Source organism: Tiliqua scincoides, chromosome 4 (assembly GCF_035046505.1).
Source record: "Tiliqua scincoides isolate rTilSci1 chromosome 4, rTilSci1.hap2, whole genome shotgun sequence".
Lineage (NCBI taxonomy): Eukaryota > Metazoa > Chordata > Lepidosauria > Squamata > Scincidae > Tiliqua > Tiliqua scincoides.
In genome coordinates, this window is record NC_089824.1 from 222,744,616 (window position 1) to 222,758,629 (window position 14,014).

The following is a 14,014-nucleotide window of genomic DNA, read 5'->3' on the forward strand; positions in this document are numbered from 1 at the left end:
CAACCTGGCCACAGCGTGCAACTCTCTTGCCATGAGAGTTGGGAAAACAATGTCCTAAAATGCCATGATCCTTGTCCTGCCTGGGTCTGCAAGACTGGCGGAGAGTGTAACAAACCATTTTCTTTTTTTTGATCTGCTCCCTTCCCTGATCTAACCTTTTCACATGTAATTGCCTCCTCTGCCTCAGTTTCCCTCTGCTTCCCCCATGTGTTGAATTATTGGTTGTGAGCTCCTTAGGGCTGGAATCTGTACTCTTCTTTACAAAGCACAATGTGCAGTGATGCTACAATAAAATAATAATCCTCCCTGCCCCACTTGCAGGAAGAGTATCTGAATTACATGCTTCGTGAATACCGAGGGAAGGACGACATGCTGAAAAATGAGATGATTCCAGAGTTCCAGATAACAATGAAACCTGTCCCAGTGTAAGAGCCTTTGTTTGGCCATTGTGCTTCCTGTTAGTAGGAGGGGGTTGCCAAGAGCAGATGGGTAAGAACATAAGAACAGCCTCACAGGCTTTCTTGGGGCCAGTTTTGAGAGAGTCGTTCCATTCCTGGTCGTCGGGAGCAAAGAGCCACCAGAAAGGGTGGGGTCTCCTCTCCCCACCACAATTATTTGGCCTTCTGTGTTTCATACATTTGCTGGGTTACCAACAAAAGAGAAGGAACATGCGGGGGGGGGGGGAGAGATACTCTTGATATATCAAGTATACCTCTTGATACAAGTTCTTAAAAGCACTGAAGAAGATCGTGGGGAATAATGGAGGGAGGGAGAGGCTTGTTTTGTGGCTACCAAAATGGGCTCATTCCTTCTGTTTATTTGGCTTCAGGGCCCATGCGGAGGAAATAGTCAAGATCCAGTTTTTCCCAAACCAGAGCAGAGTGTTTGAGAGGGACAGACCCAGGAGGGGGGGCCCATCTGGGCGATTCCTCACCGTGAGCAGGGATGGGATCCTGCACTACTGGAGCGACTCATTCAAAATGCTTCGAACTGTTTACGTAGGTGACTTGGCAGCTCGAGGCTTGGGGGGGCAGGGGTGGTTTCTTCTCTTGTAGATCCTTCCTGCAGTGGGGCTTTTAGATCACTCATCACCAGTCATCTTTTTCCACTGCTACTGTTAATGCCTGCCACCTCAAGTGCCGGAGTACCTCTTTTGTTTTTATTTATTTTATTTTTATACCACCTTTCCTCCAAGGAACTCAAGGTGGTGTACATGGTTCCTCTTTTTGTCCTCACAACAACCCTGTGGGGTAGGTGAGGTTGAGAGATGGCGACTGGCCCAAGGTCACCCAGGAAACTTCATGGCTGAGCAGGATTTGAACCTGGATCTTCCAGGTCTAAGTTCTGCTCGCAAACCACTACACCATCCTGACTGTCAGGATCCTACCTCTTTCTTTTGCCATCATCCAGCTTGAGTTGGAAGCAGAGGATGAACCAAACATGTTGGGGCCTATAGAGCCTCCTATGCCAAGAATGATAGGGCACGGCATGGAGATTAGCCTACCTACCAGATAGATGCTCCATTGTGAGGGGTATCTCAAAATCTCACCCACTTTTTAGGGGTTAGAGGTTGAAGTCTTGACAAAGTCACCAAGTCGTCCAACTGGGTCCTGCCCAAAAACAATATCCAAATTATAATCTGACTTTGTTGCTTCTGCTCTAGAGCTTCTCAGCACTTCACAAGACAATTTAGTGCAATATTGTCCAGCAATGCCCTTCCCCTTGGCCAAGATACTTCTGCAGTGTTTACTCACAAGTGAGTCCTATTCAGAAAAGATCCTTTCCAATGTGAATCAAGTTTACTGTTTGTAGGTCCCAACCATTTTATTGCTTTTTTTTAAAATGCCACCTGTTGGATTAGTAATGAACAGCCTCTTATTTGCCCCAATGTTAGCTTCTCAAAGGAGGGGGGAGCTCTTAATTTCATTTTCATTTTTTAACAGCAAAATGACACTATTATGCAATTTGCACAAATCTATGCAGTTTCCACATATTAATCTCGTTTTCTTACTGGAACTTGACCAGAGTTTGTTATCTGCACAGGGTTCCTGAACTGAATCCCCACGGATAAGGAGGGCCCACTGGATATATTTGGAAGCTAGCTAGCTCTCTCTTTCTCACTCCCCTTCTCTCTCACCTGAGCCCTGAAATAATTCTCTGATTGGGGAAGGGGGAAAAACATGCTCTCATTATGTTGTTTTATTGTGATTTTGCATTTATAGCAAGATAGTAAAGCAGTGTGATTAAGAGGCAGGCTATAAACATTTTGAATAAACCACAAACCAGTTTATGGTGTCTTTGGGTTCTCTCTCTCTCTCTCAATTCTCTATAGCTGGACCAGACAAAGCGACGGCAGAGTTTGAAACTTTGGGTGATCGACATGTTATGCCTGCCAAATATCAATTTATTGGCAATTGCATCTACCGACCAAGACATTGGTAATTACAGAAGCCTCCCAGTGATTTGTCCCCCCTTGCAAGGGTGAAAGGGAACTCCTTTTCCAGTGGAATCAGAGCTGCAGCATGGAAAGCAAGAGTGAGACCCCCCTCCCCAAGCCATGGTCCTGATTCAAATGGTCTCATATCCCCTTCATGGCTGCTTTTATGGGAAGAAAATTGCATTACGAACATAAGAACAGCCCCGCTGGATCAGGCCATAGGCCCATCTAGTCCTACTTCCTGTATCTCACAGTGGCCCACTAAATGCATTGGGTGTTACATTCATGGGACTCTCATTGCGATGTGCAGGCTGATCCCTGAATGGAAGCATCTAGTTACAGGACCTTGCCTGCGTCTACAGGGGCAACCAGGTACCTTTGCAAAGCATAAGCAAGGCTTGTTCCACTGAGAACATAAGAAGAGCCCCGCTGGATCAGGCCACAGGCCCATTTAGTCCAGCTTCCTGTATCTCACAGTGGCCCACCAAATGCCCCAGGGAGTACACAAGACAATAACAGACCTGCATCCTGGTGCCCTCCCTTGCATCTGGCCTTCTGACATAGCCCATTTCTAAAATCAGGAGGTTGCGCATACACATCATGGCTTGTAACCCGTAATGGATTTTTCCTCCAGAAACTTGTCCAATTCCCTTTTAAAGGTGTCCAGGTCAGATGCCGTCACCACATCCTGTAGTAAGGAGTTCCACAGACCAACCACACACTGAGTACCTCTACCTTTACTAGTACCTTTACTACCTGTAGTAGTAGTAGTAGTAGTAGTAGTAAAGTACTACTTATACTAGTACCTTTACCTCTGATCCTGTAAGGTCCATGGGGCTGTATAAAGACTTAGAGCTGTTGATGGATTTCTCCTCTGTGGGTTTGTCTAATCCCCTTTGAAAGTCATCATCTTGTATGAACATAGGAAGCTGCAGGACAGCAGTCTATAATGCAGGTCTGGGACATTCACAGAGTTAAGATGCGGAGCAAGAACAATGGTCTGTTGTTTTAGCCCCAAGCCTCTGTTCTAAAAGCCAAAGCAGCTGCTGTATCTCTCTGAAATTTGGCACAAATTAGGTGACATGCCCCACCACCTCTTTAAATTTGGTGTAATTTATTTAAAAAATGACCTAGATATAGCAATGTGCACATAGACTACATAACAAACTGATGTTCATATGCTGGCAATTTTTTTTGACCCAGACTAACATGCCTTTATTTTTTTCTTTGCACCTGAAAGGAGCCCCCAAATTTGAAGTACATAGTTCCTTAATAGTCTTTTCGTTTTAGGATAAAAATCCACACTGGCTGCAATTGCACACACACTTTCTTGGGAGTAAGCCTCATTGAACACACAGGGACTTACTTCTGAGTAGACATGCTTAGGACTTTGGCTGTCACAGGTCATGGTTCAGGATGTGGGCTCACCTCCCTGCATTACAATCTCTGTGCACGAATTGGAGGTTGTCCATGACTTTGTGTACCTTGGCTCAACGATCTCCGACACTCTTTCTCTCGATACCAAGCTAAACAAACGCAAGGGTAAAGCAGCTACCATGTTTTCCAGACTCACAAAGAGAGGCTGGTCCAACAAGAAGCTGACGGAACATACCAAGTTCCAGGTCTACAGAGCTTGCGTCCTGAGTACACTTCTATACTGCAGTGAGTCATGGACTCTTCGCTCACAACAGGAGAGGAAACTGAACGCATTCCACATGCGCTGCCTCCGACGCATCCTCGGCATCACCTGGCAGGACAAAGTTCCAAACAACACAGTCCTGGAACGTGCTGGAATCCCTAGCATGTATGCACTGCTGAAACAGAGACACCTGTGTTGGCTCGGTCATGTTGTGAGAATGGATGATGGCCAGATCCCAAAGGATCTCCTCTATGGAGAACTCGTGCAAGGAAAGTGCCCTACAGGTAGACCACAGCTGCGATACAAGGACATCTGCAAGAGAGATCTGAAAGCCTTAGGAGTGGACCTCAACAAGTGGGAAACCCTGGCCTCTGAGCAGCCTGCTTGGAGGCAAGCTGTGCAGCATGGCCTTTCCCAGTTTGAAGAGACACTTGGCCAACAGTCTGAAGCAAAGAGGCAGAAGGAAGGAAGGAAGGCCCATAGCCAGGGAGACAGACCAGGGACAGACTGCACTTGCTCCCAGTGTGGAAGGGATTGTCACTCCCGAATCGGCCTTTTCAGCCACACCAGACGCTGTTCCAGAACCACTTTTCAGAGCGCGATACCAGATTCTTCCGAGACCGAAGGATGCCAGTGATGTTTCTCAGGATCCTAGCCTTTGAGGTTTCTATTAAAACAGACAAATCTTCTGATGGGTGCTTGACAGGTGTGGGGCCTTGACAGTTCTGTGCTCAGGTGTCTGTCCACAAAAGGAATAGTGGCTGCTGGCCCAGCTGAATGCAAAGCACTGCATGCTCTGTTGCTCATAACGCTGGAAATGTTTGCTTGCAATTTGGTATGGAATAACTTGGTGACAACTGCCACCATCTTCCCAAATTTGGAGTATATCCATTATGAAAAGATTAAGAGATGGCATTTTGAAAACCAGTTTGCCTTTTTTGCCCTCTTGCATTTTGAAAGAGCTGCAAAAATGCTTCAACTCATGCCAAAATTTTGTGCAGTGATGACAGGCTGTGTGTGCAATTACACAGCATTAACACTTATTCTGTAGGCACATTCACCAACACTTGCTACAGGTGCATCTGATGGTTTTCTGTCTGGACACTGAGTGGCATTTTGGGGAAGCCCTGTTGCTTGGAAACATGCACCAGGCACAAATCTGTGAGGTGTATCACAGCAAGTGAGTGGGGAGGCTTTAGCAGTCACATTTTTGCTTGGACACATACCTCCCCAGCCCAAAGGCGTGCAAAGGGTGGGTGAACGGATCTTGGTTTGAAAAGCTAGCATAATATGGTGAACTACCATCAAATGATGGTAAGGACTATGCTGAATGTTTGTCGCTAATAGGGTGTGGAAGTTAAGGTGAGCACCGGAACTTGCCTTTTGCATGCTTTGTGGAGCACAAGGGACGATTGCAAGCACTTTAACTCTCGTCCTCCATCCAAGATTTTTCTACCTCTAACCAATTCTGTGTCCTGGCTGGCAGCTGCTCTCCAGGGTGACAGAGGAAGTCCTTGGCAGTTCTGCTGCCTGAGCCAGATTCATTTATGTTGTGTCTCATGGAGTGACCTCCCTGCAGCCCCTTATGCCTGTACTCCCATTTGTCTTTCCATTCAGAGTTCTTTGATATTGGTGGCAACAAGTGTGACCGTCTCTTCGCTCTTGCGGACCTTGAAGGATGTGCCACGGCCATGGATTACTGGTATGTTGGTAGAAGCTTCTGGATGAGCACTGCCTGTTTCTCTCCGCAGTATAGAAAGTTCTTGGGCAGAAATGGATGGGTGGCTGCTGGAGTTCTTCAGGGACCTGCTGTGTGGGCCCACTGGACTCAAGATTCTGAGAACTTGAGAAGAGCCCTGCTATCCAAGTTCCATCTCTAGTCCGGCATTCAGATATCATGGTCTTAGGACTGGGCAGTGCCCTGTCTTTCCCACTAGAAAGGCACTTGGCTTGCTTACTCAGGTAGCTGGTCTATGCTGATGGTGTCCTCCTACCTAGGTTGCAATGGGTGGATCTGTGGGCAAGCAGATGAGGACAGGATGACCTTGCCTTGTGTTGTTGCCCTGAGGGGCTTCCTGGCTGAGCCAAATTCTGACTTGTTCAACACTGCCCAATTGTCTGGTGCACTGTCTTTTGTTTTCACTTCCTCTTGGAACTAGGACAGATGGCCGCAAAGGTGTGTTCTGTGTTGGAGACATGAAAGGGAACGTTCTAATCTTCACCTCAACGGACGTTGTCATGAAAGGGCTTTTTAACGTCCGCAGCTACATAGGTGAGCCACAGGCCAGTTCTGGTGCAGACTATCAGGGAATGTGCTAACCTTAATATTAGGCAGAGGGAAGCAGTAACCTCAGGGGGTGGGTGTGGAGGACCACTGAAGTGCTGCAAAATTTTTATTTATTTTATTTTAATACATTTTTACCCTGACTTTCCCCCACTGCTGCAGACATCCAAGGTGGCTGGCATAAAAGCATGCATAATAAAACAGTGTAAAAACAAGGTAGCAACGAAACAGCAGGAAGCCAGGAGCAGCTGCACAAAAGCCATAAAAGCATAAGCAGTAGATGAACATCAAAATATAACAGCACAGAATAAAAATAGCAATAAATAAAAAACAGCCATCAAAGGAGGCAATAAAAGCAGATATAATACATTAGAATACCAAGCACAGGACAAAACATCCCTACCAACCCTACATAAATGCTAATCTAAACAAAAATGTGTTTAGTCCCTGCAGGAGTGCTTCAAGAGAGGGTGCAGTTTGTAACTCATAAGGGAGGGAGTTCTAAAATGTGGTGCCACAGCTGAGAAAGCCCTGCTCCTAGCTGCCCCCTCCCTCACATCTGTTGGTGGTGGAACATCTTACAGTCTCAGGGAGAAGGCCAGAATTTATGGGTGAAGGCGATTCCTCAGGCACCTGGTCCTGAGCCCTAAAGCAATGAGTTTCAATGTATTTCTTCTCAGGGCACACTGACTTATATGGCCTTCCCATATCCCCATATGTCACTTCCAGCTTCCTCAGGGAGACTTTGTAGTTTGTAGTAATTAATTATCTCTTCCTCTTTCTTTGCTGGATCAAGAGGCCCTGCCGGTGGAGGAAGAGGGACTGACAATTTTTTGCTGTAGTCAGTTTTCCTAAAAACAGAGCTGCAGAACCCAGAAGAGTTTTTCAGTGATTTTCAATGCTATGCTTCAGACTCCTGCAGACTTTTCATGACACACCATTGTGCCATGGCACGCTGGTTGCAAATTGCTTTAAAATGATGAAATCACCATTTTGAGGTGCCGCTTTTGATCTTGAAAGCCCTCAAGATCAAAACTGGCACCTCAAAATGGGTCGAGGCGTGAACTGGCAATCAGAGTGGTCACCGGAGCAGCAGTTCAACAGTATCAAACGACCAGGCCCCAGTCATTGCCAGGTATTTCATTAGAAGTTGGTACCTGGTGATCTGCAGTGGATTCCCTTGAACTTCTAGGTGGCTTGGCGAGAGTCCCTGTGCAAATCCTCATGAAAGGAAAGTCTGAAACCTACAGGAATTTTTCTGTCTCTGTGAGTTTTGCAATGAGTTTTTTTTTTTGGTGGAAAAGTACAATGAACTCTGTGTGGTGGTCCATACTTTGAATTAGGGCACCACGCCTGTGGCATTCTCTGGCAGGTAGTGGTCTGATTCTGGCATCCCCTAACAGTACTCGTCAGTCCCCCCACTCAAGTATGAAGCTCAGTAGGTAATCTTGGAACAGCCACTCCCTTTCAGACTCTGCTCCTGTGCAAAGTTGGGCTGGATACTTGGAAGCTGCTTTCTAAACTTGCAGTCAGGTGGCTTTCCTTCCCCAGCTGCTGCTACCTGTGTGGGCACTGTAGGTCAAGCCTCACCGGCACTCATGGGGAACAGCAGCAAAAAGGGAAAAGGGGGAGGGTATTAGTTGATGCTGCTTCCCTTCGGTCAAGTGTCAACTCCCATTTTTAAAAGACCAACATTTAACTGTGTCTTGAGCTTTGTGAACAGAACCAAGATAAGGTGGCAGAGTTCTTAGGGGCAGAAAAGTCTGCACCACTTGAGCCTGCGGAGGAGTGGAGAGAAAAGCTACATTTTGAAATGCTTGCCTATGTATAAAATTGTTTATAAATGTATAAAATTGTATATAATGCCGCTGTAAAAAACCGGGGGAAGGCCACACCTGGAGTATTGCGTCCAGTTCTCATCGCCACATCTCAAAAAGGACATAGTGGAAATGGAAAAGGTGCAAAAGAGAGCGACTAAGCTGATTGCTGGGCTGGGGCACCTTCCTTATGAGGAAAGGCTACGACATTTGGGCCTCTTCAGCCTAGAAAAGAGGCGCCTGAGGGGGAACATGATTGAGACATACAAAATTATGCAGGGGATGGACAGAGTGGATAGAGAGATGCTTTTTACACTCTCACATAACACCAGAACCAGGGGACATCCACTAAAATTGAGTGTTGGGAGGGTTAGGACAGACAAAAGAAAATATTTCTTTACTCAGCATGTGGTTGGTCTGTGGAGCTCCTTGCCACAGGATGTGGTGATGGCATCTGGCCTAGATGCCTTTAAAAGAGGATTGGGCAAGTTTCTGGAGGAAAAATCCATTACGGGGTACAAGCCATGATGTTTATGTGCAACCTCCTGATTTTAGAAATGGGCTATGTCAGATGCAAGGGAGGGCACCAGGATGAGGTCTCTTGTTATCAGGTGTGCTCTCTGGGGCATTTGGTGGGGCCGCTGTGAGATACAGGAAGTTGGACTAGATGTGCCTATGGCCTGATCCAGTGGGGCTGTTCTTACGTTCTTATGTTATGTTCTTAATTCTCTGAAGGTAGAAAACAGGGGCATCTGGAGTAGCAATGGTTCAGAATCTTTATGTTGGATCTGCTACTTTTCTTCTTGTAGGGAGTATCTTTTAACAGCTGCAGGAGCACATAAGTGTTTCTTAGCTACAGTCGGACACAGTGCAGTTCATCCTGCCATTCTGGACAGATTTCTGAGTCTTTCTGGGGTGGGTATTTGGTGGTCAGGAAGAGAAATTCAACTGGCCACCCTGCGGGTAGAGAAGGCCCTCCCGTGGTTGCAGTGCTATAGCTGTTTCTTTTGTAAATGCCTTTCCCTGCTCCTCCTCACAGGCTCTGCATGGAGACTGGTGTCAACAGATCACGTATATCTCACAGCTCAACCTGGTCGCTTCCTGCGCACCGGCCGAGAAGACCGCCATGGCCCTGACGTCGCTTCCACTGCATAACATCGGTAAAACCCAGTAAGAGAGGCCCTTTTCTGTCTGCTCTGTGAATGAGACCCAGTGGCCAAGATGGGATTCAAGGTCTCATTAATATCAGAGGGGATGGGGGGATTGAAGGAGGTCTAGACTGCAGTACAGGTCAGCCAAACAGTGTCCCAGAACACTTTTCAGATGACAGTGCAGTTCTCACAAGCGCAAAAGGGAACTCAGGTGTCTGCAGAGGGGAGGAGAGTGTTTTGAAGCTCTTTTGGGATGCGTAGAGAACTGGAAAGCACAGCCCAAGCCTAGAATATAAATGGAACTCCAGAGAGATCCGGCTCCCAGCTGCAGGAATGTGTTTGCGTCTGGGCAGTGTGAGTAAACACAGTGGGGTTGGGGTGTCCTGTGGATCTTCTGCCCTTTCACAGGCACCGCTGAAAAATTGTGAAAGGGGAAGGAAGGGGGAACATCTGTTGGATGCCCCAGTGAAGGTGTGACGCGGGAGTTTGGAGCACAGCAGTTGAAAATCACTGAAAAGCTCTTCTGGGTTTCTGTGGCCCTCGAAATAGAACCACAGAACCTGGAAGAGCCTGTTGGAAGCCAGAAATGACAACACAAGAGGTGAAATCCAGAGAGGTCAGTGTGCTGTGAGGAGAAAAGCTTTGAAAATTATTGCTGTCGATAGTCTTAGGCAAGTCACTGTGCTCTCGCCTATCTATTTTATGGGGATAATAATAATGAGCTACCTCACAGGGTTGTTGTATAGTTTACAGTAAGGTAATGTATAGGAAGTACTTTCAGCACTCTGAAATGTTACACAAGTGCTCGAAGACTGCAAGTTTTGTAAAACCCGAGTTCAAGTGAGTTTCCCCCCGAGTTCTGGGGGAAAGCCGACAGGAGCTGAGGGGCATCCGGTTCGGGACTCCTCATCCCTATGGGACGAGGATGGGGAGGTTAGAGAACAACAAGGTAAAGGCAGAGTAGGAGAAGAAATTGGGAATGGTAGTGTGATGGGATGTGATAGACGGTTTGGCACAGTGAGAGGATGTGGGGACAAAGGAACTAATAAGCAGCCCATCCTGGTGCATTCCATGTACAAATGCTCTTATGCAAATGCCTGAAGTCTCTCAGCAAAGATGGGAGAACTGGAATGTCTGGTGACAAAGGAAAACATTGACACAGTGTGCATAACGGAAACCTGATGGAATGTGGAGAATCAGTGGGATACCGTAATCCCAGGCTTTAAACTCTACAGGAGGGACAGGGAGGGGCGTGTTGGAGGTGGGATGGCTGTTTATGGGATAGCATCCAGCAAAGTAGAGATTGAAGGTGGGTCCGACTCCACCATAGAATCTCTGTGGGTTAAATTACCAGGCCTCAGGAGCAATGCAATACTGGGGGCGTACTATTGTCCTCCAGACAAGAAACCGGAAGGGGACCTTGAAATGAGGAAACAGATCAGGGAGGTGACAAGGAGGGACAGGGTTGTAATCATGGGGGACTTATTAATTATTATTAACAGTATTTATATACCGCTTTTCAACTAAAGTTCACAAAGCGGTTCACAGAGAAAAATCAAACAACTAAATGGCTCCCTGTCCCAAAAGGGCTCACAATCTAAAAAGATGCAAAAGAATACCAGCAGACAGCCACTAGAAAAGACAGTGCTGGGGTGAGGTGGGCCAGTTACTCTCCCCCTGTTAAAAAAAGGAGCACCCACTTGAAAAAGTGCCTCTTACCCAATTAGCAGGGACTTCAATTATCCTCGTATAGACTGGGTCAATTTGTGTTCTGGTCACAAAAAGGAGACCGGATTCCTTGACATGTTAAATGACTGTGCCTTAGAGCAGCTAGTCATGGAGCCCACCAGAGAACAGGTGACTCTGGATTTAATATTGTGTGGTACTCAGGACCTGGTTAGAGATGTAAATGTTACTGAGCCGTTGGGGAACAGTGATCATGCTGTGATCCGTTTTGACATGCACACTGGGGGAAGAATACCGGGCAAATCTCTCACAAAAACCCTTGACTTCCGATGAGCGAACTTCCCTCAGATGAGGAGGCTGGTTAGAAGGAGGTTGAAAGGGAAGGTAAAAAGAGTCCAATCTCTCCAGAGTGCATGGAGGCTGCTTAAAAAAAAGTAATAGAAGCCCAGCGAAAGTGTATACTGCAAAGGAAGAAGGGCTCCACTAAGTCCAGGAGGGTGCCTGCATGGCTAATGAGCCAAGTTAGAGATGCTGTAAAGGGCAAGGAAGCTTCCTTCCATAAATGGAAGTCTTGCCCTAATGAGGAGAATAAAAAGGAACATAAACTGTGGCAAAAGAAATGTAAGAAGGTGATATGGGAGTCCAAGTGAGACTTTGAGGAACGCATGGCCAGCAACATTCAGGGAAACAGAGTGGGTGTCAATGGGCAATTTTCACAATGGAGAGAGGTGAAAAGCGGTGTGCCCCAAGGATCTGTCCTGGGACCGGTGCTTTTCAACCTCTTCATAAATGACCGGGAGACAGGGGTGAGCAGTGAAGTGGCTAAGTTTGCAGACGACACCAAACTTTTCCGAGTGGTGAAGACCAGAAGTGATTGTGAGGAGCTCCGGAAGGATCTCTCCAAACTGGCAGAATGGGCAGCAAAATGGCAGATGCGTTTCAATGTCAGTAAGTGTAAAGTCATGCACATTGGGGCAAAAAATCAAAACTTCACATATAGGCTAATGGGTTCTGAGCTGTCTGTGACAGATCAGGAGAGGGATCTTGAGGTGGTGGTGGGCAGGTCGATGAAAGTGTCGACCCAATGTGCGGTGGCAGTGAAGAAGGCCAACTCTATGCTTGGGATCATTAGAAAAGGTATTGAGAACAAAATGGCTAATATTATAATGCCGTTGTACAAATCTATGGTAAGGCCACACTTGGAGTATTGCATCCAGTTCTGGTCGCCGCATCTCAAAAAGGACATAGTGGAAATGGAAAAGGTGCAAAAGAGAGCAACTAAGATGATTACTGGGCTGGGGCAATTTTCCTTATGAGGAAAGATTACGGCGTTTGGGCCTCTTCAGCCTAGAAAAGAGGCCCTTATGAGGGAACATGATTGAGACATATGAAATGCATGGGAAGGATAAAGTGGATAGCGAGATGCTCTTTACACTCTCGCATAATACTAGAACCAGGGGACATCCACTAAAATTGAGTGTTGGGAGGGTTAGGACAGACAAAAGAGAATATTTCTTTACTCAGCATGTGGTTGGTCTGTGGAACTCCTTGCCACAGGATGTGGTGATGGCATCTGGCCTGGATGCCTTTAAAAGGGGATTGGACAAGTTTCTGGAGGAAAAATCCATTATGGGTTACAAGCCAAGATGTTTATGTGCAACCTCCTGATTTTAGAAATGGGCTATGTCAGAAGCAAGGGAGGGCACCAGGATGCAGGTCTCTTGTTATCTGGTGTGCTCCCTGGGGCATTTGGCGGGCCGCTGTGAGATAACCTCTGCTAACTGAGTAATAGGCACTTTTTCAAGTGGGTGCTCCTCTTTTTTTAGCAGGGGGAGAGTAACTGGCCCGCCTCACCCCAGCAGTGTCTTTTCTAGTGGCTACCTGCTGGTGTTCTTTTGCATCTTTTTAGATTGTGAGCCCTTTTGGGACAGGGAGCCATTAGTTATTTGATTTTTCTCTGTAAACCGCTTTGTGAACTTTTTGTTGCAAAGCGGTATATAAATACTGTTAATAATAATAATAATAATAATAATAATAATAATAATAATAATAATAATAATAATAATACAGGAAGCTGGACTAGATGGGCCTCTGGCCTGATCCAGCGGGGCTGTTCTTATGTTCTTAAGTGTGTGGTTCAGAGCCCTGGACAGCAGATGGCACTGCTGTCCTTTGTCTTGCCTGCTTGGGTTGCCATTAATGATTCTGAATGTGAAAGGGTGTTCTGTGGAAGCAGCCTTGTGTCACTTGAACAGCCAGCATGAGCTACTTTAAGTAGGACCCAAGTTTGTCAGGCCCAGGATGGTGTTTGGTGAGGAAACAATTCTAAACTGGCAGACTTGCTGTGGAAATCTGGGTCCTGAACTGTGATTCTGAATCCTGATCATAAGACTCTGGCAACTATTCTGCAATGCATCATGCTTCTGGCAAATGCTTTTCCTGCTTCTTTTGCCACAAAACCTACCATTTGGGGGTACTAGAACCAGAGGCCTGCACACATCTGGTCTTTCTCTCTCTTCCATTTTTTCCAGATCAGCTGTGATAGTGCTGAAGAAAGGAATCCTCTGCTTTGATTACGCCTCTGAAATTAACATTCTTGGTATATTTCCTAGAAACTACTCCATAAACTACTACTCCATATGCAGGTGTGGTGGTGTAGCTGGAGGAGGCTCCGTTTTGCTCCGTTTTGTTCCCCCCGCCGGGAATGGCTCTGAAGGGAGGGGCCACTTGCCCACCCCCTGAGCCTCCTTGCCGGACTCAGCTCTGCCCCCCTCCAGCTACGCCACCTTGCAGGTGTGGAGTCAAACCACCAGCTAGCTTAATACTATCATCAGTTCTGACTAAGCGGCAGAAAGAGTTTCTCCCCCAAAAACATTGTAGGTAGCAGTGTTGAGCCAATTGGGGGGGGGGATGAACCATCAGACAGTTTGGTCATTCATTTATTAGAATCAACCAAGTACACTCTAAATCTTAAGCCAGACTCTGAATTTTCAAGAGCTC

General features: G+C 46.6%; 1 protein-coding gene across 1 annotated transcript in view; it reads left to right on the forward strand.

Annotated features, from left to right (window-relative positions):
* EFCAB8 (EF-hand calcium binding domain 8) overlaps positions 1-14,014 on the forward strand; it is a 55,361-nt gene that overhangs the window by 12,491 nt on the left and 28,856 nt on the right. Inside the window, exons 5-12 of the mRNA XM_066624745.1 lie at positions 322-425; positions 830-998; positions 2,333-2,438; positions 5,694-5,778; positions 6,236-6,348; positions 7,553-7,626; positions 9,217-9,347; positions 13,546-13,613. Coding sequence (XP_066480842.1) covers positions 322-425; positions 830-998; positions 2,333-2,438; positions 5,694-5,778; positions 6,236-6,348; positions 7,553-7,626; positions 9,217-9,347; positions 13,546-13,613 — 850 coding nt within the window. The remainder of the gene's footprint in view (positions 1-321; positions 426-829; positions 999-2,332; positions 2,439-5,693; positions 5,779-6,235; positions 6,349-7,552; positions 7,627-9,216; positions 9,348-13,545; positions 13,614-14,014) is intronic.